Source organism: Myotis brandtii, unplaced genomic scaffold (genome assembly GCF_000412655.1).
Source record: "Myotis brandtii unplaced genomic scaffold, ASM41265v1 scaffold630, whole genome shotgun sequence".
Lineage (NCBI taxonomy): Eukaryota > Metazoa > Chordata > Mammalia > Chiroptera > Vespertilionidae > Myotis > Myotis brandtii.
Genome location: NW_005370412.1, coordinates 2,109,480 through 2,129,537, shown reverse-complemented (window position 1 = coordinate 2,129,537; position 20,058 = coordinate 2,109,480). Strand labels below are relative to the sequence as shown.

At 50.2% G+C, this 20,058-nt stretch overlaps 1 protein-coding gene and 1 long non-coding RNA gene across 4 annotated transcripts in view; both read left to right on the top strand.

The window, feature by feature from the left end:
- FAM163A (family with sequence similarity 163, member A) overlaps window positions 1-15,779 on the top strand; it is a 60,099-nt gene extending 44,320 nt beyond the window's left edge. For 2 of the 3 annotated variants that reach the window (XM_014528374.1, XM_005880247.2), the window contains 4 exons: window positions 6,178-6,269; window positions 10,107-10,127; window positions 11,755-11,869; window positions 12,351-15,779. In XM_014528374.1, the coding sequence (XP_014383860.1) occupies window positions 11,777-11,869; window positions 12,351-12,758 (501 nt within the window). In that variant the 5' untranslated portion in view covers window positions 6,178-6,269; window positions 10,107-10,127; window positions 11,755-11,776 and the 3' untranslated portion in view covers window positions 12,759-15,779. The remainder of the gene's footprint in view (window positions 1-6,177; window positions 6,270-10,106; window positions 10,128-11,754; window positions 11,870-12,350) is intronic. The other variant, XM_005880246.2, reaches the window with a different exon arrangement.
- Window positions 15,780-17,214: 1,435 nt separating this feature from the next.
- On the top strand, window positions 17,215-17,845 carry LOC106723707. The gene is made up of 2 exons (XR_001359419.1): window positions 17,215-17,618; window positions 17,658-17,845. It is a non-coding gene; the product is annotated as an uncharacterized LOC106723707 (long non-coding RNA).
- The last annotated feature ends 2,213 nt before the right edge of the window (window positions 17,846-20,058 follow it).

Genomic DNA, 20,058 nt, shown 5'->3' with positions numbered 1-20,058 from the left:
CCTCCAGATCAGATCCTCTAGAAGACAATGGATTAACCTATAGGCTTTGTAAGCTATAAAATGCTATGCAAATAAGAGTGATGTGTTTCTCAGGATTTTTCTTTGTAAAAGTCGTTTTGTCAAATACCCCCAGATCACATCTCTCAATGTGTGTAATTGGTGGCAGGCCTGACCTTCCATTCCTAGTCCTCCAGCCTCTGACCAGTCAAGGCAGAGACTTCTTCTCCAGCTAAGGGAAACAAAAGGGAACCATTTTGAAAGTGACTAATCTTCCCTCCTTCCCACCATCCGCACACCAGTTCATATATTTGGTAAATCCAAGTGATATTCCTCTGGTTTAAAATAAGACTGTTACTCCCAGACTGCACTTTTTAACCATTCAGAGCCCATTTACCTCCTCTCAGAGCGGCTTCCTTGACATCAGGGAAGCCTGCTCTTCCACTTACCCTATTGCCTCCCTGTACGTGTCAAGGCCTGTGAAGACCAATACAGGTCTCAAGTCCTCCATCTGATTATCCAACCAGGAGGAAGTTTGCCTCAAGGTGTCCCTTAAAAGGGAAAGACAAAGAGTATCCTGGACCAGTCCTGCAATGACTAAAAACTCAATACTGTATTTGCAGAAGGATTTAAGTTGACAAAGTGCTGTCACATTATCTTTGTTGGTCTACCGACCCCCCCTAGGAGGAAGGTAAAGTCATCCAATAATGAAGTAATATCACCACCCACATTTTGCAGGATGAGAATACAAACTCAAAAGCAATTAAGAGCTCCATCCAGGGTCACAAAACTAATAAATGGCACAGACCTCCAGAGAGCCTTGAACTTGAGCTTTATCTTGCAAGCAAACACCCAAGTCATCAGCTCAGATGGTATGGGGAGAAGCTGGCTCAGCTAGTAGTCTGAAGGCCCAAGTTCAAGGCCCAACGCCAGCTCCTTTCCCAGCGTTCAGTGCCTCTGATATTGGGATTATGCCAGAGTTCTGGTAGGAAAACCACTGTTTTGGATGTCCTTTTGGCCATCTGTTATGGGATCATTGTTGGGGTTCACCATCAATCTGCTCCCATCAGCTTCATCTCATCCATCTTGTGGCATCCTTGTCTGGTTTTGGTTGATAATGCTGGCCTCATAAAATGAGTTTGGAAGAGTTCCCTTCTACTCTATTTTTTTGGAAGAGTTTGAGAAGGTTGGTATTCTTTGAATGTTTGGTAGAATTCACCAGTGAAGCCGTCTGATCCTGGACTTCGTTGGGAGGATTTTTTGTTTGTGTGTGTTTTTTAAAATATATTTTTATTGATTTAGAGAAGAAGGGAGTGGGGGAGAGAGAGAGAAACATCAGTGATGAGAGAGAATCATTGATCAGCTGCCTCCTACACTTCTTGCACTGAGGAATCAAGCTCGCAACTCAGGCATGTGCCCTGACCGGAATCAAACCCTGACCTCCTGGCTCATAGGTTGATGCTTAACCACTGAGCCATACTGGCCAGGCTGTTGGAGGTTTTTAATTACAGATTCAGTCTCCTTACTGATCTATTCAGATTTTGTATTTCATCATGATTCAGTCTTGGTAGGTTGTATGTTTCTATAAATTTCTCCATTTCTTCTAGATTGTCCAATTTGTTGGAATATAGTTGTTTATAGTATACTCTTATGACACTTTGTATTCCTGTGGTATCACTTGTAACATCTCCTCTTCCATTTTTTATTTTGACTTCCCCTTATGAATGTGTTGAGAAATTTTGGGGACAGACACACGAGTAGAATTGCTGTTTTATGGGATATGTGTGAACTTAATATGACCAAGTAGTACCTGGTTTCTCCCTCAACAGCTGCCCTAGCTATACCCTAACTGGCAGTGCCTCTAAATTCCCACATCTGTGTCAACACTTGGCATTATCCAGCTTCTTCATTTTTGCCAGTCATACCTATGTAGAGTGATAGCTCTTTCTGGTTTCAATTTGTGTTTTTCAGATTACTATTGAGTTTGGGCATCACTTCATTTTCTTGTTAGTCTTTGGGTTTCTGCTTTTATAATCCACCTGCGATGGCCCATTACTATACTAAGGCTCTTTTTTCCACCTTGATGATTTGCAAAAGTTCCTCATATCTCTTAGGCCCCTTCTCAAACTGCACAGGGCTTTTTAAAGCTGAAGTTGCTCATCTGGGGCAAAGGAACTGATCTGACCACCAACCCCTCACACCTTCATCCTAGGGGTCGGGGCTTGGTAACGGCCATAGGTCCAGTCAAAGTAAAAGGAGCCCCTTCCTCCCATACCCTCTGCCAGGCTTGCCTTAGGCTTGCTGTCCAGGAAGACAGGTAACAAGGAAAAAAAACCTCTTTTTCTTTCCTGGGGCTGCTAACCTGCTGTGTCAATTTCATGAGCTAATAAATGATTGGAGAAGGTTTAATTGCATCAGAAGAAATTGAGATCAGCCAGAGCTTATGCCCCACTCAATTAACCTCTGCTCCTAAGGGGGCCGGGCAGGGAGCAGGGGACGGCCATCATTAATTACATGTGCTGGTGCCAGCTGCGGCTGGCGTTTCCTTCCTGCGTTCACCCAGGCAGTGAGGTAGGTGACCCTGCCTCAGCGCAATGAAGTCACTGAGGGCAGGGACCCTTCAGAGAGAGCACAGACCCCGGCCTGCAGAGTGGGAAACCTACTTCCCAACACATTCTTTCAGGGCTTTTAATGTGCCCCAGCCTCCACTAGAAGAATGGCCTCTAAGGTCCTGTCCTGACCTCTTTATTGGCTCCATCCCTCACAGGGTCCCATGTACCTTTGGTTCTCTTCCCTTCTGCTACTTTCTGGCCCGTTCACCCCAAGGACGCAGAATCCAGTGCCACTCTTGTTATGAGCTGCAGGCTCTGCAAGGTCACCCACCATCCCTGGGCCTCCAGCCTGAAATCCTCCCAGAGACCTTTATCCCTGCACCGTTCCCCAAAGGACCAGATAGATGATAAGCCTCAGCCCTGTTATAAGCACAGATTCTGGGGCCCCTGCCTGGAGATGTTATTTTAGGAAGTCTGGAGTCTCTGTTTTTTTAACACATGGCTCCGGTGATTCTTACCATCAGCTAGTTTGAGAAACCCTACTCTAGGGGACACCTTAGTTCCTGGCGAAATACATGTAGATCTTCCAGAAAGAGAGACAGCATCCTTAACGGCAGGGCCCTGGCTCCACTCCCAGTGTCTGTCCTGCTCTGTCTCTATCTTGCTATGTGTGATTAAGTAAGTCACCTTTGCTCTCTGAACTTGGTTTCTTCATCTAGAAAATAAAAATATTGATCCAGTTCTCTTAGAGTTTTCCCATTTCTGTGGATAATTTTTCTATAATTAACTGGCATGTTAAGCAAGCATATTGCATGGTTTGTCCTCAAAAAGCAACTTTGTTTTCTTCAAGCATCCTTTTATTTTTTAATATATATTTTTATTGATTTCAGAGAGAAAGGGAAAGAGAGAGAGAAACATCAATGATGAAAGAGAATCATTGATCAGCTTCCTCCTGCATGCCCCACACTAGGGATCCAGCCCACAACCTGGGCATGTGCCCTGACCAGGAATCTGACTGTGACCTCCTGGTTCATAGGTCGACGCTCAACCACTGAACCATGCCGGCCAGGCCATCACTTTACTGGGAGAAATCTTCCCCTGCCCTGAGATAAAAACTTGGGCCAATCTCATTGCTTTTTCATCCACTCTTATAGTCTTACTAGAGGCCCGGTGCATGGATTTGTGCATCCGTGGGGTCCCTCGGCCTGGCCTGTGCCCTCTCGAAATCCGGGACCCCTTGGGGGATGTTGGATAGCCGGTTTCAGCCCGATACCTGCAGGCCCAATTCAGATAGGAGGGAGCCCGATCCTATGCGTTGAGCATCTGTCCCCTGGTGGTCAGTGTGCATCATAGCAACCAGTAGTTCGGTAGCTTAGGCTTTTATATATATAGATAGGCACTCCAAGTTACAGATGCCATCTCAACTCAGAAATTATATCAAAATGAGTAGTAATCAAAGCACTCCTAATCTGCTCTAGCCGGTTTGGTTCAGTGGATAGAGCATCGGCCTGCAGACTGAAGGGTCCCAGGTTTGATTCTGGTCAAGGGCACATACCTGGGTTGTGGGCTTGATCCCCATAAGGGGGCGTGCAAGAGGCTGCCAATCAATAATTCTCTCTCATCATTGATGTTTCTATCCTTCTCCCTTCCTCTCTGAAATCAATAAAAATATATGTATATATTTTTAAATATATTTTATTGATTTTTTACAGAGAGGAAGGGAGAGGGATAGAGAGTTAGAAACATCGATGAGAGAGAAGCATCGATCAGCTGCCTCCTGCACACCCCCTACTGGGGATGTGCCTGCAACCAAGATACATGCCCTTGACTGGAATCAGACCCGGGACCCTACAGTCCGCAGGCCAACGCTCTATCCACTGAGCCAAACCAGTCAGGGCAAAATATATATTTTTTAAAAATCCACTCCTAATTTGACAGTGTTAGGCTTCCTCTTTCCTCCACTTTGGATCTGCTTCAGTCTGGAAGCAGGTGGGGTGGCAGGCCATGTCCACCTGCTATCTACACTCCCTCTTACACCCCACCCCCAAGCTGCCGGTCTAAATGCCAGAATTGAAATGGAAATTCTAAGAGACCAGGGAGATGCTTCAAGATGGCTCTTGCTTTTGTGAATGTTCTTGTGGGCTCTTTTGAGGTTCCCTGCTGGCCCCCCACTTCTGCAGTTCCCTTACCCCAGGTGTCCCTTACAACTTGCCCAGCACCTGGGCCTCTGGAGGTCACCTCCAGCCTCATCAGCTGGGGTCTTCTCAGGCCTCCAGGTGGCACTGTTGGACAGGACTCAAGATGGCCACCCAGGCCAGCTCCACAGCCCTCCTCCCTTGGGGCCTGGAGTGAGGGATTCATGGCTCAGCCACAGTTCTTGCGAAGGAAATCTTCCTCACCAAGTTTTTGACCCATTTGTATTTTGCAAAGTGGAGTGAAGGGTTCATGGATCGTAAAACAGATGTTCTGACCTCCCCATGTCCAGTCTTCTGCGCATAACCCGGGAAGAGGGACCCATCCCAAACTCACAACTCAATCAAAACTTAGGGAGGATGAGTCCTGCTCTGGCATCCAGCTCCATATGGCTTCCATTTTAATGAGGGTGAGAACATTTTTGAGAAAAGAAAACCTGAGTTTTTGTACACCCAAGGCAGGGGCTGGTGACGGTATTAAAGCCTAGATCTAGAAGGGAGGTGAAGGCAGGGATGGGGCAACTCTGTAGGTGACCATCTGTCTCCTCCTGGAGCCCTGCTCCTGACCTGCTCTGTCCCCAAAGAAGGCGGCTTTGCCAATCCTGTTAATGGTTGGGTTCCTTCCCCAACCAAACACACACCCAGTGGGACCTGCCCTGCTTAGGTCGGTGAGCAGGATGGGGCGTCACCACCAGAGAGCGTCCTTCTTCTCCCACACCCCATCCCCAGTGTAAGGCTCATACTCCTCTAAATAATGTGGAGAGGATGTTTAAAAATTTTTGGTTTGAAGGAACCCCCACTAATTAGTCTACACTGGGTTTCTAAATGTTTCCGTTGGATCCTGCCTCCTCCATCCTCCGTGAGCATGCCAGAATGATGATCTTGTTGTCACATAATGATCTTGTCATGTTGTCGGACTTGTTCATCCAATGGTCCAGTGGCTATGCTGGCCTGAGGGGTGCCGGGATATCAAAGAAAGGGAAAGGAGTGTGCAGCTTACGGGAATGTGGACAGGCCCAGAGGAGAATGGAGGAGAGAATGGGAAAGAGGAATTCAGGGCCATTGAGAAAGGTATCATCTGTGCAGGCAACAAGGACACCGCACCAGCAGACGGGTCAGAATTCTCCAGGGAAGCATGAGGCAGAACTCTTCCCCCACGGAGCCTCACTTCCAAGAACAGGCAGGGACTCCTGCCCAGCGCCCTGCTGCTGCTCTGGGCAGAGGGTTCTGGACAGTGGCACTGAGATAGAACGTGGCCTCGGGTTCTTAGGCCGCGGACCTCAGAAACCAAGGCAGCTGCGGAGGTCAAGAAGGAAGCCCTTTTGGGGACATCCACTCCAGAGTCTTGGGGTCACAACCTGGTGCCAGAGTGAGCCTGTCTATCCTCTCAGCCTCCCCTCTAGCTCTCACTGACCTCCCCCTCTCTTCTCCAACAGGGACTGATGCCCTTGGCCATGACGCAGCCCCAACCACTGTCTGCTCAGGCTCAGCCTGTTTGACTGAGTCGTCGCTGCCCCAGGTGTTTCAGGTAAGTGTGAGGCTCAGGCCAACCCTCTCCCCCAAAAAACAAGGTGCGGAGTGTTAGTGAGGAGGGAGCTCCAGTGAGTCCTGGTCACAGAGGGCAGCCTCGGGGTATTTAGTTGGCAACAGGTCTGTCCTTTTTGGCTGCCCTCAGCCCCTGAGTTGGCCCCCACTGAATCCATTCTGTCCAGATCTGTGAGGCCCTGGGAGGAAATAGGGGACCTCTTTCTCCTGTCCTCAGGAGGAGGCTGGTATGAAGGAAACTCCACAGCAGGGATCCTTGGGAGATCACTGAGACTCTTGCTGTCGTATGACCGGGCAAGTCATGTGATGGCCTGGGTTCCCCTCGTGTGTGGAGTTTTTGTACGGTCCAAAAGAGGTGTTAGGTCTCTTTTGCTACATAACAGACTACCACAAACTGAGCAGCTTAAAACAACACGCATTGATGATCTCACAGTTCCTGTGGGTCAGGACTCCAGGCGTGGCTCGCTGGTCCACTGCTTCAGGGTCTGAAATGAGGCTGCATTCAAGGTGTCCACTGGGGTTGCATTTTCATTTGAAAGCTCAACTGGGGAAGGATCCACTTCCACTCTGACTTATGTGATTATTCAGTTCCTTTTGGGCCATTGGCTTGAGGGCCTCCATTCCTTCTGTCCAGTGGACTGAAGGACAGAAGAATCTTCAGTTCTTTGTTACATGGGCCTCCTCAACATGGCAACTTACTGTGTCAAAACCAGCAAGGGAGAAAGTTGGCCAGCAAGAAGGGGAAGCCAGAATCTTATATAATCTATTCACAGAAGTGACATCCCATCACCTTACTGTATTGTGTTGGGTGGAAGAGGTCACAGGTCACACCTAGCCTGATGGGCAGAGGAGTGCACAGGACACAGGGCTCATTTGGGGCCTTAGAGCCTGCCCATCATAGGAGAGGACCCAGATGAAAGCATGTTGTAAACTGTAGAGTGCTATTTAGATGTACTGAGTTATTGTTATCATTTGCATATAGTTACAAAGAGAAAATTAGCCCATCTGAAGTAATAGAGAGCCACTGGATGTGGAAATTTAAATGCTAAATTGTACCATTAGCTCTGGGCCCTCAGGGAAACCGACTGGGGCCTCGCTAGCTCACTGCATGCCTTCTTGGTTTATGATTGTAAGGCCAGACTTAAGCAGCCACAAAATGTCTAGGTCTTCCTTTCCCCCACAACTAAGGATCTTTTCGTTTACAAGGGGCCCTCGCAGACATGAATCTTACTTTTTGCTCAGAATCAACCTGTAAACTGAGTTTTTGGTTAATTGCCCTTTTACAAGTGAGAAAGGTGGTCAGTTTCCAGGCTCGCGTGGCTGGTAAGTGGTAAAATTGGGTCTTGAATGGGCCTTCACACCCATGACTGCTTTCATTGCCATCTTCTCCCCCCCACCCCCAATCGTTTCTGCTCTACAGCCTTCAAGGTACTGAAAGAAGGGAGGCCAGGCATGGAGAGCAGGAGGGAGGGCACTGTTCTCATAAGGCATCACAATCCCCTGTCTCCTAACAGGCCGGGCACACCCCAGGGGACTAGGGCAGAACTTTCAGCAGAGTGGGTCTCTGCTGCCTCCCCCAACTTCAGTTCACTCCACAGGCCTGTGTCTCTTAAGCGGCCCTCGGTGGTACATAAATGTGAAGGTACACAAATCCTTCCTAAGCTGAGCTTCATCCCACATCAAATGTCCAGTGAACCCTTGAAGCATGGACCACCATGTACCTGGACAAAGTTATACTGGTTTGTGTTTTTTTTAATATATTTTATTGATTTTTCCACAGAGAGGAGGGGAGAGGGATAGAGAGTTAGAAACATCGATGAGAGAGAAACATCGATCAGCTGCCTCCTGCACGCCCCCCACTGGGGATATGCCGGCAACCAAGGCACATGCCCCGGACCGGAATCGAACCTGGGACCCCTGAGTCCGCAGGCTGTCCCTCCATCCACTGAGCCAAACCGGTTAGGGCAGTTATACTGGTCTTGAACCACATCTGTATATAGGATGTGAGCTGAGAGATGCAACTTGCTGCCCCCTGGTGGTGGATCAGAGTCATAACGGCCAGAAATACTATACCAGATGAGTTGCTGGTGCCAGGCACTGTGTATAATGCTGCAGGGAGATACAAAGCAATATAAAACACAACCCTAATCCCAAAGGACTCATAATTTAGTAGAGGAGTCAAGATGTTCGCACATGGATGTTGACAAGCGTCCTACCAAGTCAGGGTTTGAAGAGTGGCACATGGAAAGGCATTGTGAGGAGCACAGAAAGGGAGCTCGTGGTGGGGCAGTCAGGAGGCTTCCTAGAGCCTCCAAATATGGGCAGGACTTAAATAGATGGAGAAAGCGAGGTCATGCACTCCCCTCCCGAAAGCCCTTTGGGAGCCCCATCATCTCCGAGAGTTAATCCCTTGCCTGGCTTATAGACTGTCCAGCTTCATGCCTCCCCCTCCCTGTCCAGGCCCTTCCAGGTTCCTTACAGGTCCTGGAGCACCCATGTTCTTTCACACTCCTGCCCTCTCCACCATGTCTACTGGACAAGCTCCTACTCAGCTTTTAGGATTCTGCTCACGCTCACACCTTCCTTGTAACCTTTCCCCGAGTACTTGGTGGCCCCTCCTCTGTGTTCCCCCAGCCCTTGGTCTGTATGTCTCCTTTTGTGTGTCTTACACCAGATCATAAGGTGTGGTCAGTGTCTTTTCATCACTAGGCTATAAACACCATATTGGAAGCTACATTAAGTGTCATTTTATGCCCAGGCTTTAAGCTTCTTAAGAATGAGGCCTGCCTGACGGGCAGAGGATTCTTGTAGGGGGGACCCTGGGGGTGAGGAGGGGGAACATGAATTGGTGGTGAGCATGCAGGGATGTGGGGCAAGACAAAGCTTTTGAAGTTTGGTCTAAAAGTTCCTGCCCAGGTAAACATCCTGCAGGCAGTGTGATGCTGGGAAGGCTCTGGAGGAAGAGAGGGGCATCAGGGCATGATGAAAGGCTAAAGTGGGGGCTGCTCAGAGACAAACTAGTGAAATCGATCAGGAAGTCATTGCACCAGGGCAGGCATGACATGCAAAGTGTCTTCACTGATGAACAACAGAAGACTAGGGGAGCCTTAGAAGAATTTGAGGATTTGAACATCTGGGCAACTAGGGGAACATGTGAGGCCTTGTCAAACTCTACTATGCAAATTAACCATCTGGGACCTTGTTACAGTGCAGATTCTGCCTCATTAGGCCTGGGGTGGGGCCTGAGATGCTGTGTTTCTAACTGGCTCCCAGGTGCTGCCCATGCCGTGGTCCACAGCCCTCACTGTGAGCAGGGTGAGTGAATTAGAAGTAGGGCTGGGGTACATGCTGTGCTCCAGGAGCACATGGTGAGGAGCAGATGGTGTCTTTGGGTGAAGAGAAGGTGCCCCTTCCTCCACGTGAACACAGCACGGTGGTGCGTGGCTTCTTGAGCAGAAGCAATGTGTGGCCCCGCCCCCACGTGCCCTTTGAGTAACGAACAACCTGCAAGGGCCTCCATAGCAGCTCTGTGAACCACTGACAGAAAGAGGTCGGAGAGGGGACCCATGTGGAGAGCGGGTGATGCCTTAGCCTGAGTTCGAGCTGCCAGTGGGACATCCGAGCGAGATGTCTGTCCACTAGCAGTTGGAGACAGAGCTGGAGACCCAGGCTTGGGTCCTGTAGGCTTCCTGACGATAGAGCACACAGTGAGGGGAGCAGGAGGAGGTGGGTTGGAGCTCAGGGACCAAGCTAACCTGTGGGGCCTTCTTCAGGGTAACACTCTTCTTCCAACATCTCTGTCCCTTTTACTGTCTTGCAGGTCACCGTTCCCTTACTGAGCGTAAGTGCTCACGGTCATTTTTCCACCCTCCTGCTCTGTTGGCACAACCATCCTTGGTCCCCATGAAGCCGGGGCACTTGGAAATCCCATTTAGTGTCCTGCAAGGGGAGTCGGCCTGAGGCCAGACAGCCTCGCATGGAGCTGGCCTCTGTCCCGTGAACCCACATTAGCCAGGACCGTCTCCCAGCCTTGCCACAACGTTCCCGGAGCCAGAAGGCCACCTACCTGCTTCCTCTAGGCCAGTGGGTCGGCAAACTGCGGCTCGAGAGCTACATGCGGCTCTTTGGCCCCTTGAGTGTGGCTCTTCCACAAAATACTACGTGTGGGCGCACACGTACAGTGTGATTGAAACTTCGTGGCCCATGCGCAGAAGTCGGTATTTTGTGGAAAAGCCACACTCAAGGGGCCAAAGAGCCGCATGTGGCTCGCGAGCCGCAGTTTGCCGACCACTGCTCTAGGCTCAACTGGCCCTTGTTTTCCACAGAGTTGGAAAGAGAGGAGAGATTCCCTCCAAAAAGGAGTGTGGGTTTGAGCCAGGGCAGAATTGGGGAGAATTTTAGAGATTCAGACCCTGTCCTCTCCACCTGAATCAAGGGCTCAGAGACCACTGGTGTCTGGACTCCGGAGGGCAGTGGTTGAGAGAATAGCCATGGGGTGAACCAGGCTGGGTGGGATCTCAGCTAAATCAATCAAAGCCTCGTTCATCACCTGTGAAACAGAGATCATTAAGAACCAGCCCAGCCCTAGCCGGTTTGGCTCAGTAGATAGAGCGTGGCCCATGGACCAAAGGGTTCCATTCTGATCAAGGGCACGTACCTTAGTTGTGGCTCCTCCCTGGGCTGGGCCCTGGTCGGGGCATGCAGGAGGCAGCCGAACAATGTGTTTCTCTCACATTGAAGTTCTTCTCTGTCTTTCCTTCTCTCTTCCACTCTCCCTAAAAATCAATGGAACAAAACAAAAAACAAACAAAGAACTAGCCCAAAGATTATGTGGAGGATTAACTGAGATAACCAGGGGAGTGCTTAGAGCAGTGGTTTTCAACCTTGGCTGCATTTTAGAATCACCTGGGAATCTTTTTAAAATCCTGATTTCTGGGCCTCATCCTCCAGAAATTCTGTTTCTTTGTTATGGGGTGAGGCCACAACATTAGTAACAAAGAAACAGAATTTCCGGAGGACGAGGCCCAGAAATCAGGATTTTAAAAAGATTCCCAGGTGATTCTAATGTGCAGCCAAGGTTGAGAACCACTGGTTAGAGCATTGCAAACAGAAGCTATTTTCCTTTGTGTCTTGGAGCCACAGGGTGGGGGGAAGGGGTATAGTTTAAGAGGGTGTGGGGATAGGAGACAGGAGATGGAAAAGAGAATTAAAGGAGGTTGAAACTGGGTAGAAACAGGAAGCAAAATTATGCCTCCGTTAGCATTCGGCCTCCTCTATCCTCCCTCAGCTGTAAGCCCCTGTGTGAGGCTGTCACCCCTGTCGTCAGGAAGCCCCAGGTGTCCCTGGGCCCAGGGGAGGGGGGTAGTGGGGGTGCGTGGAGGGGCCTCCCTGGCTCCAGCTGTGCAGGAAGTTCCAGGAGGGCTCCCTGCTCATGGCGGCTGCCCTCACCTCCACGCATCTCTCTGCAGAGTTGGATGGGGCGTCGGGCGGATGACAGCGGGAACAGTTGTGATCACTGGCGGAATCCTAGCTGCGGTCATCCTCCTCTCCATCATCGCAGTCCTGTGCTACTGTCGGCTCCAGGTCAGTTCCGGGCCGTGGCCAGGAGCCACCAGCAAACCACTTCCCATTATGGGGGCCGACCCTGGAGCCCACTTCAGGGTGACAAGGCCCAGAGCTGTGGGCTGTGGGAAGTACAAGTCAAGGGGGCTGGGAGTTGGAGGGCGGTCAGAAGGGAGCACCCAGAGAGCTCACTGTGCTGTCTCCCCGGGCTGAGACGTCCGGAGTGATGGGAAGGGCACCATCTGAGGGGACTCTGACAGCTGCTCCCAGCGGCCCCCAGCCCTGTCCTCAGTATGACTGTATGTCCCTCCCTCTGCTGCCCTGCTTCCCCAGCCACGGCCTGGAGTTAATACACTAGGAGCAGGGGAGGGAAAAGGGAACGTTTTGCAAGGCTGGAATCTATACCTGTGGAACGTGGTCTCTGGGGTTGAGTTGATCAACAGTGGAGCAGGGGCATGGTTGCCTGTGCCACTCAGAGGGGGCCCTCCGCCTCTCCCCTCAGTATTACTGCTGCAAGAAGAGCGGAGAGGAGGATGCAGAGGAGGAGGAGGAGGAGCACGACCTGCCCACCCCCTCCAGAGGCCCCCCCTGCAATGCCTGCAGCGCCCAAGCCCTGGACGGCAGAGGCAGCCTGGCGCCCATCACCAGTGAGCCCTGCGGCCAGCCGTGTGGGGTGGCAGCCGGCCACTGCGCCACCTGCTCCCCATACAGCTCCCCCTTTTACATACGGACAGCCGACATGGTGCCCAATGGGGGCGGAAGCGAGAGGTTCTCCTTCGCTCCCACATACTACAAGGAGGGGGGCCTCCCGTCCCTCCAGCTGGCAGCACCCCAGAGTTACCCGGTGACGTGGCCAGGCTCTGCCCGCGAGGCTTTCACTAATCCAAGGGCTATTAGTACAGACGTGTAACCCCTCTCACCCCGAACCCCCACACACACCCACACACACCCACACGCCGCTCCGTCAGGGGCACTGGGCCCGCGGCTGCCTCCCAACACCCCACAGGACTGTCTCCGTTTCCTTGGCTTTTCTTGCCCTGAAGTGGGAGGCTCCCCAGGATTGAAGCCATGGGGTGCTTGGATGGCAGCTGTGCCGGGTTCTCTGTGGGGACGTTCCTCGTTCCTCGGGCCAACTCCAGCACCCCCAGGCCCTCTCCTTCCCCACCCCCACCCCCCGGCTTTGCCAGTCTTGTGAGAGGAAGGAAAGCTGTGCAAAGGTCTGGAGGCCTCCAGCATCCTTGGGGGGTGAAAGGAGAAGGGGGCCACAGGGCAGGGGGCCAGGGCACAGTAAACCTGCAGAATTTGGGAAGGAAGGGGATGGTGTTAAAGGGACCGCTTCAGGACTTGCTTGCTAAAACAAATCCAAAAGCCAGTTCACAATCTAGTTTTGTCTTTTCGGTTGTCAGAGACTGCAAAGCCTGTAACTGCTCAAATATAGCTGTTGATTCCTGCCCACAGCACAGCTGTGACTGCACCCTTCCTTGTGGACACGTTGAGTTGGCTTTGAAGGCATCAGGTTGCTGTGAGGAAGGCACCTAAAAGCGACTGTCTAACCTTGCCTCCCCCCCACGTCCTTGCTTTGCTTCGGGAACCAGCTGCCTCACTGAGAACCTTCTCAAGAGTTGTCACTAGAGTTCGAGTCGCTTAGCCAGTGAGGTCCTGCCGACGGTCTCCGGGGCCGTGGTCCCCCACAGCGAGCGGTGTGTGTGGGTACAGTCCCGCGGGGCGTGTGCCTTCTCTGGTGTGTGCACACACACCTGTCACCACCAGCACCAGGCTTTGCTGCCTCCAGGAGCCGCAGAGTGGAAGGGTCTCGATGTAGCAACTAGAAGGGAAAACCTGACCCCCAGGCAGCACGAGCAGAGGGTGCTCAAGGTGACCAGGCCCCACAGCAGTGAGGTGGCTGCTACAGGAAGAGGCCGAGGCGCCTCCCCGGGGACACTGCTGCCCTGATCGCCCCTCTCCTCTGTCATGCAGCCACGACACAGTAGAGCCAGACCGCTGGTTCCACCAGGGCCAGCGCCTGAGGACCAGAGGGATCTGACTTAGCAGCTGGGTTCTGCTTGCTGCCCTCCCTCCGCTGCCCGACCCCCCGTCTCCGGGTGAGGGCCCTCTCATGGCTCTCACTCTAGCCCGAGTCCAACTCCCACTTCCCACTTCTAACTCAGCCTTGGCCTCATTCCGTTGGAGTGAATGCATCCGATGAGTTTTCCAGTTGCCTCTGCAGTAAGGAGTGGCTGCACCCCCTCTGAAGGGCATAACCAACTCCCACCCACTCCGGAGGCACTGAATGCTGCAGAGGGTGGGGCAGGAAAGGAGCTGGCCCCTCTGCTGAAATAGTGATTCTGTATTTGAGAAAGGACGGGGTGCAGCCAGGGGAGGGGAGGTGGGGAGAATTCATCACACCTTTGCATCACCGCTCAGGCTCGGGTCACCCTGCATCTCCATCTGCAAGGCTCACTGGGTTGAGAACCAGAGGACCTCGGCCGAGCCACACTGTGGTCACTCATTAGCTCCAGAACCAGTCACTTATCTTCTCTGAGACCCATTTCCTCCAGGGGACTGAGACTTGCCCAGATGGACTCCAAGGGCCCTTTGAGGGCTGCCTGCCAAGGTCTGCCAGCCAGCCACACTCTCTCGCCCCAGTCCTCACAGGAGCTGGACACACTTGCCAACTGCCTGATCCTGTGAGCAGGGACACGTGCTAAGGGGTGAAAGACCACAGTCAGACATGGGGTGAGCAGGCAAAGCATTTCGAACTATATGTGAAAAGCACACGTTTGACTCTCCCATGAGAGACCTCAGATGGCACCATTTCTCTTATACCAGGAGGCAGCCCTAGGGGGTGTGATGAGACCAGAGGGACCAGCTTAGGACAGCAGCTTTAACATCCCCCATGCCTCCGCCAGCCCTGACCGCGTCAAGTGCACCCCCTTGACATGAGTAGCTGGGCCTGGCAGCCCTGCCGCATCCCGACGACCAGCCCAGTGCCTTGCTGCCCTGGAATTCCATTGCCAATCACCCTGAGCAAGGGCTGTCCCTCTCCCCACCCCACCCCCCAAAAAAACCAGTGTCATCTTACCTCTTGCCTTCACAAAAATCAAAACAACCTGGTCAATGGTCACCCACCTCTTACCCCTGATCTATTAGGGTCCCCAAGTGAGAACCATCGTGTGCAGTCCTGTCTCCTTAGCTTCCCAGCCTAAATCCTGTCAACCCACAAATGAAAACGTGTTGGGGGCATTGGAGCGATGGTGGGCGCCGGCTCTCCCACACGCAGCCCCACGCTGCTCGGGCACAGGCTCAAGATTGCCCGCCCGCCTCCCTGTAGCCGCCAAGGCCTCGCCTGGCAGGAGGAGGCTCACCCCGCTCCACTGCACTGACTTTTTGTGATGGGACACTATCTGGACACTTTCCAAGCTGCACCCTAAACAGGAAGAGGAGAAGCTGGGAGCACCCTGTCCTCCTGCCATCCTCTCTCCACCACTGCTCCTGCTGCGGGTTCTTCTCCTGCGTCTTTGATAACTTGGAGTCACAACCAAGTGAATGTCAATAAATGAGGAGTTTGAAACAGAAATCCCACAGGGTCCTCCGTTCTTCGCCGGGGGAGCTGGGCACGGATGTAAGGCGACCACCAGCTTCCTTTCCCCTCCTGCTTCCATGCTAACAAGTCTGGCCACCCCCTTCCTCCCTACCCACACCCCCTCCATGTGTCCTGCCATCCCGCCCCATTGCCTCAGTCCCAGCTCATGTCCAGGGAGACGTGTTGCTGTGGGAAAGGGGACTTGCAGTGTCGCTAGCTGCTGCTCCCTGAGGTAAATGCAGCCCTGCCTGCCAAGGATGGGGCTCCTCAGGATGAGAAGAGACTTTGAAAACCAGACCCTCAGCTCTGACCCCGGCAGAGGGGGAGCAGTGGGGGTGAGGGCCAGAGAACCAGGAAACAGCTTTGTGTGCGAGAGGGAGATTCAGGGGGTGAGAGGGGGGGACGTGGGTCTGCATGTGTGTCCAGGAGTGTGTGTGTGAGAGAGAAAGCGAGATGCTCTCCTCGGGCCACCCAGAGCCCTGACTGCAGATGGTGGGCAGCGGGCAGCCTGGCTGCGCAGTCCAGCACCCCTCTCTCCAGAAGACCCCAGCATCACAGGTGAGCTACTTCCCCAGGGGGTCCTCTTCCAAGGGTGGCTGGTCCCTGGGGGAGGATTTGCCCAGGCCCCAAGGGCAGCACTTGGCTCCCACCCTTCCTGTGTTTCCTGTCATCAACCACTCCACCCCTCACCCCTGTTCTACACACACACACACACACACACACACACACACACACACACATACACCAGCAACAAGAAGCCCGAAACACAGGAGGTGGGGGGTGGCGATGCAGCTCTCCCCACTCCCCACCCCCCGCCCAGTGGGCAGGACAGTTGGGTCTTCACAGGAGCTAGTGCCCAGAGGCTTGGTGGCTGCCTCACACTGGGCACCTGAGATCGCCTTCCCTCCAGGTCTCCATAGAAGAGGACGAGGCTCACCGGCCCTGGCCACAGACACCTGACCACCTGGGGGAACATGGAGCTCTCCTGCAGGTACATGCCAGTCCCCGCTGCACTCCACCCCACCCTGATACCCATGCACCCTCCTGGGCTGGGTTTTGCCTTGGGCCAGAGGTTTCCTAGCCAGTGGGAATTGCATCCTTATTCTTAACGAAGGACTACTCTCCTGAGAGGATGTGTGTTCTGGGTCTAACTAAACATCCTAAAATCAAAGCAGAGGCCTGACCCTGCTAACAGCATCCCCTGAATTCTTCCTCTAAGCATACAGGCCTGTTATTCTAAACTGCAAAAAATAAATCAGGTTTTCAAAGTCGAATTCAGATTTGGTAGAAAGCTCTTCTGTGAACTATGTCAGTAGGTTGTTGCTTTTAGTTGAGGATAGAATAGTGGGGGTAGAAAGCCAGAAGGGGGAAAGGGGCCAAGATGGGTATTGCAGGGCTTCTGCTCTGATTCTCCTTCAGCAAAAGTCTAAGGCAGAAACTGTCAGCACTCTCTGGATTCTCCCACTCCCCACACGCAACTGAACGCATTTCCTATCAGCACACCCCAGGTTGGGAGCCATTCCCAGGCTCTAGCTAACAACTCCAAAGCCAAAAGCCTCATTAGGAGGACTAGCACCGGAGAAGCCCAATGAGAACGGCAGGTTCCAGGCGCAGGTGCCCTGCATCCTTCTCTTGGCCACGAGGTCACCACTCCTCACAGGGCTCTTCGGTTTTTGAATTTGCCAAATGAGGGCAATTTTCTTTCTTTTCATTGATGACCACGTACCTATCTCTATAAACTTGCTATTTTTGGAGATATAATCAAGAATCAGTCAACTGAGGAAAAGCAAGGAACTTTATTTTTGGTAAAACCAGACGACTGATTTGAATAAGGCACATTCTTCAACATCCATAAGAAACAAATGCAAAAGCAGTCACAGCAAGGAGTGAAGGGGCACACCAAGACCCTTGACACGAACACTGGCACAGCCCCTTCTTTTTTGATAAGTAGAGAAAAAGCAAAATGCAGTTGTTTGAAAGTCAGCGTGCTCTTCTTTATTTGATGACAGGGATGGTGAATAGGTATACATTTCGTTTCATCTGATCAACGAGGAGCAGCTGCCTAAGCTTCGTGCTGAGGAGGCTGCGGCCCAGCGTGGGCTCCGGGAAAGGACGATTGAGATCGCTGCGCCTAACGTCTTGCCAACTCTACCCTGCCGTGATGTTTCTCGGCCTGCTGCTTCCCAAGTCCAAAGCTGCTTCCCAAGTCCAAAGCTGGTTCCCAAGTCCAAAGCTGCTTCCCAAGTCCAAAGCATCCTTTCATTCCGGTGAGTGCTCTTAGCCAACGGCAAATTTAGTTTCTGAGCCCCCAATGAAGGAAAGTGGGCGGTCATTTCCCAGGACAGAAACCCATCTCTGGATTTTTACAAGCTGAAATAGATACTGCAGGCAGTACTGGCAGGGAAGTCACTGAAGACTGAGTCACTTACCTTTACAGATTATTTGCAGATTACAGGATGCTGGTTATGTGCTTGGGCTCCTCCTTAGTTTACGTATGTATTTTTAAAAACAGGTAGAGAAGCCAGGCCCTCGTTGTGACAGGGCAGTTTATTAGAAACGAGTTTCAAGAGCCCAGTCTCAGTGTCACTGAAGCAAATTTAGGCCACAACCTGACACCTACTGTTAACAAACAGGAATAAGGCCTAGATTAACGTCATCTGGAGACACTGTTTAACGTGGATATCTTAATTTAGCTCTGTCTAGAATTGGCAACATCTTTTTTGCAAATATATTATCCACAGGTATGTGTCTCTGAGGCTCAGTATTTGATAATTTCATGGACACCTTTAGAAAAATTTTAAAATAATCTTTTTGTATTTCATGAATTATGATTAAAGTATTTGTAATCAATAATATTCCAAATACATATATAAAGACACATATCAACAGTGAGACACAGTGTTCAAGATACAATTTGAAAAATAAAACCATTATGACTTTACAACAAATCTCAAAATGAATACTCAGATTGGTAAACCAAATATGAAAATGAATACTGATGTTTAACTACACAGTCAACTTGAAAAACAGATTAAAAACTGCTTTTATAAAATGATATATTGAGCACTTTACAAAGATGTACTGGTTTATTTTTATAATTGTTTTATTTTCAAATGATAAAAAGTTTTCATGTTGCTATTTGAAATAAGCTGCATGCATATAAGCTTAATTCCCATCAAATGATAGCCCTAATCAGGTATAAGAATTACATTTTCATGTTAACATTAGTTCTTGAAGTGCTCAACACCTGGATATGCTGCATAAAAAATATGCCAATTCGGTCCTGGTGAAATTCATGTTGCTGAACTATCACTTTCACATGCTGTATTTGTTGGTTATTCCTTAATGTCGTGCTCATTATACTGCCTGTCTTTAGCAGATAAAAATATAAATCAAACAGTTAAAAACTGAAAGGGTCAAAGCCACCTCAGCAGCTAGCACTGTTCAGTGGGGCCCTTCGCTGGGGGACGGCGGGCCACAGGCATCTGAGCCTTACCAGATGCCCATAAACTTGGAGGCTTTCAAATGAAACACAGTTAAATTATTTTATTGATTTAAAAAATAGAAACAAATTCATTATCACCTTTAATGATATGATCAACCCCCCTCCCCCCCCGAACTTTTCTGCCAACCCTTACAAACTATCCCTCAGGGGGGAAAAAACTCAAGTCCAGAGACGATTTCTGATTCCACCAGTTGCTTCTAGAATTCTGATGTCAATCAAAAAGTGGTTTATGTTCATATATAATGTAATGAGATTTGTTCTGTCATAATTAAACGGTGATGTTTGGGTATTATGTACGGTGTCATGTGCCCACAAGTCATTGTTCTAAGTCAAAGAAGCAAAATATCTATTATAGTAATGAAAGATGAACTACTAGACACACAAAAGAAAATTTGGAAACTTGAAAAATGTAAAAAAATAGGAACAATCGAGTAGAAATTAACCTGAGTCTATTAGATAATAAATTTTATTTGTTCATTTAAAAATATAAAGTTTTATGCTTTAAAAATAATCACTTTTTTCAAAGACCCAGAGTTAATATACTGCTTCTTTTTAAAATGATTTCTGAAGTAATAGACAGAAAATTGACAACAGTTCAGTTGATTGCACTTATATATGGAAGAGTGGTGTTTTTTTTTAACAAAGGCTAAACAGCAAAAAGAAGTTATGACTTTGAAATTTCCTTTTCTATCAACCCCCCTCTTGGCTCAGTGGATAGAGAGTCGGCCTGAGGACTCAAGGGTCCCAGGTTCGATTTCGGTCAAGGGCATGTACCTTGGTTGCAGGCACATACCCAGTAGGGGGTGTGCAGGAGGCAGCTGATCGATGTTTCTCTCTCATTGATGTTTCTAACTCTCTATCCCTCTCCCTTCCTCTCTGTAAAAAGTCAATAAAATATATATTTAAAAAAAAAGAAATTTCCTTTTCTAAATTATATCCATAAAATCAATAAAATATATATTTAAAAAAAAAAGAAATTTCCTTTTCTAAATTATATCCAAAAGAAATGATGAAAAACCATATTCAACTGAGTGCAGAAAAAAAATAATCTTTGTTTCAACTATGATCTGAGTCACTGATGTATTAGACATGCACACTTCACACTGGTTCTTTATAGACCTG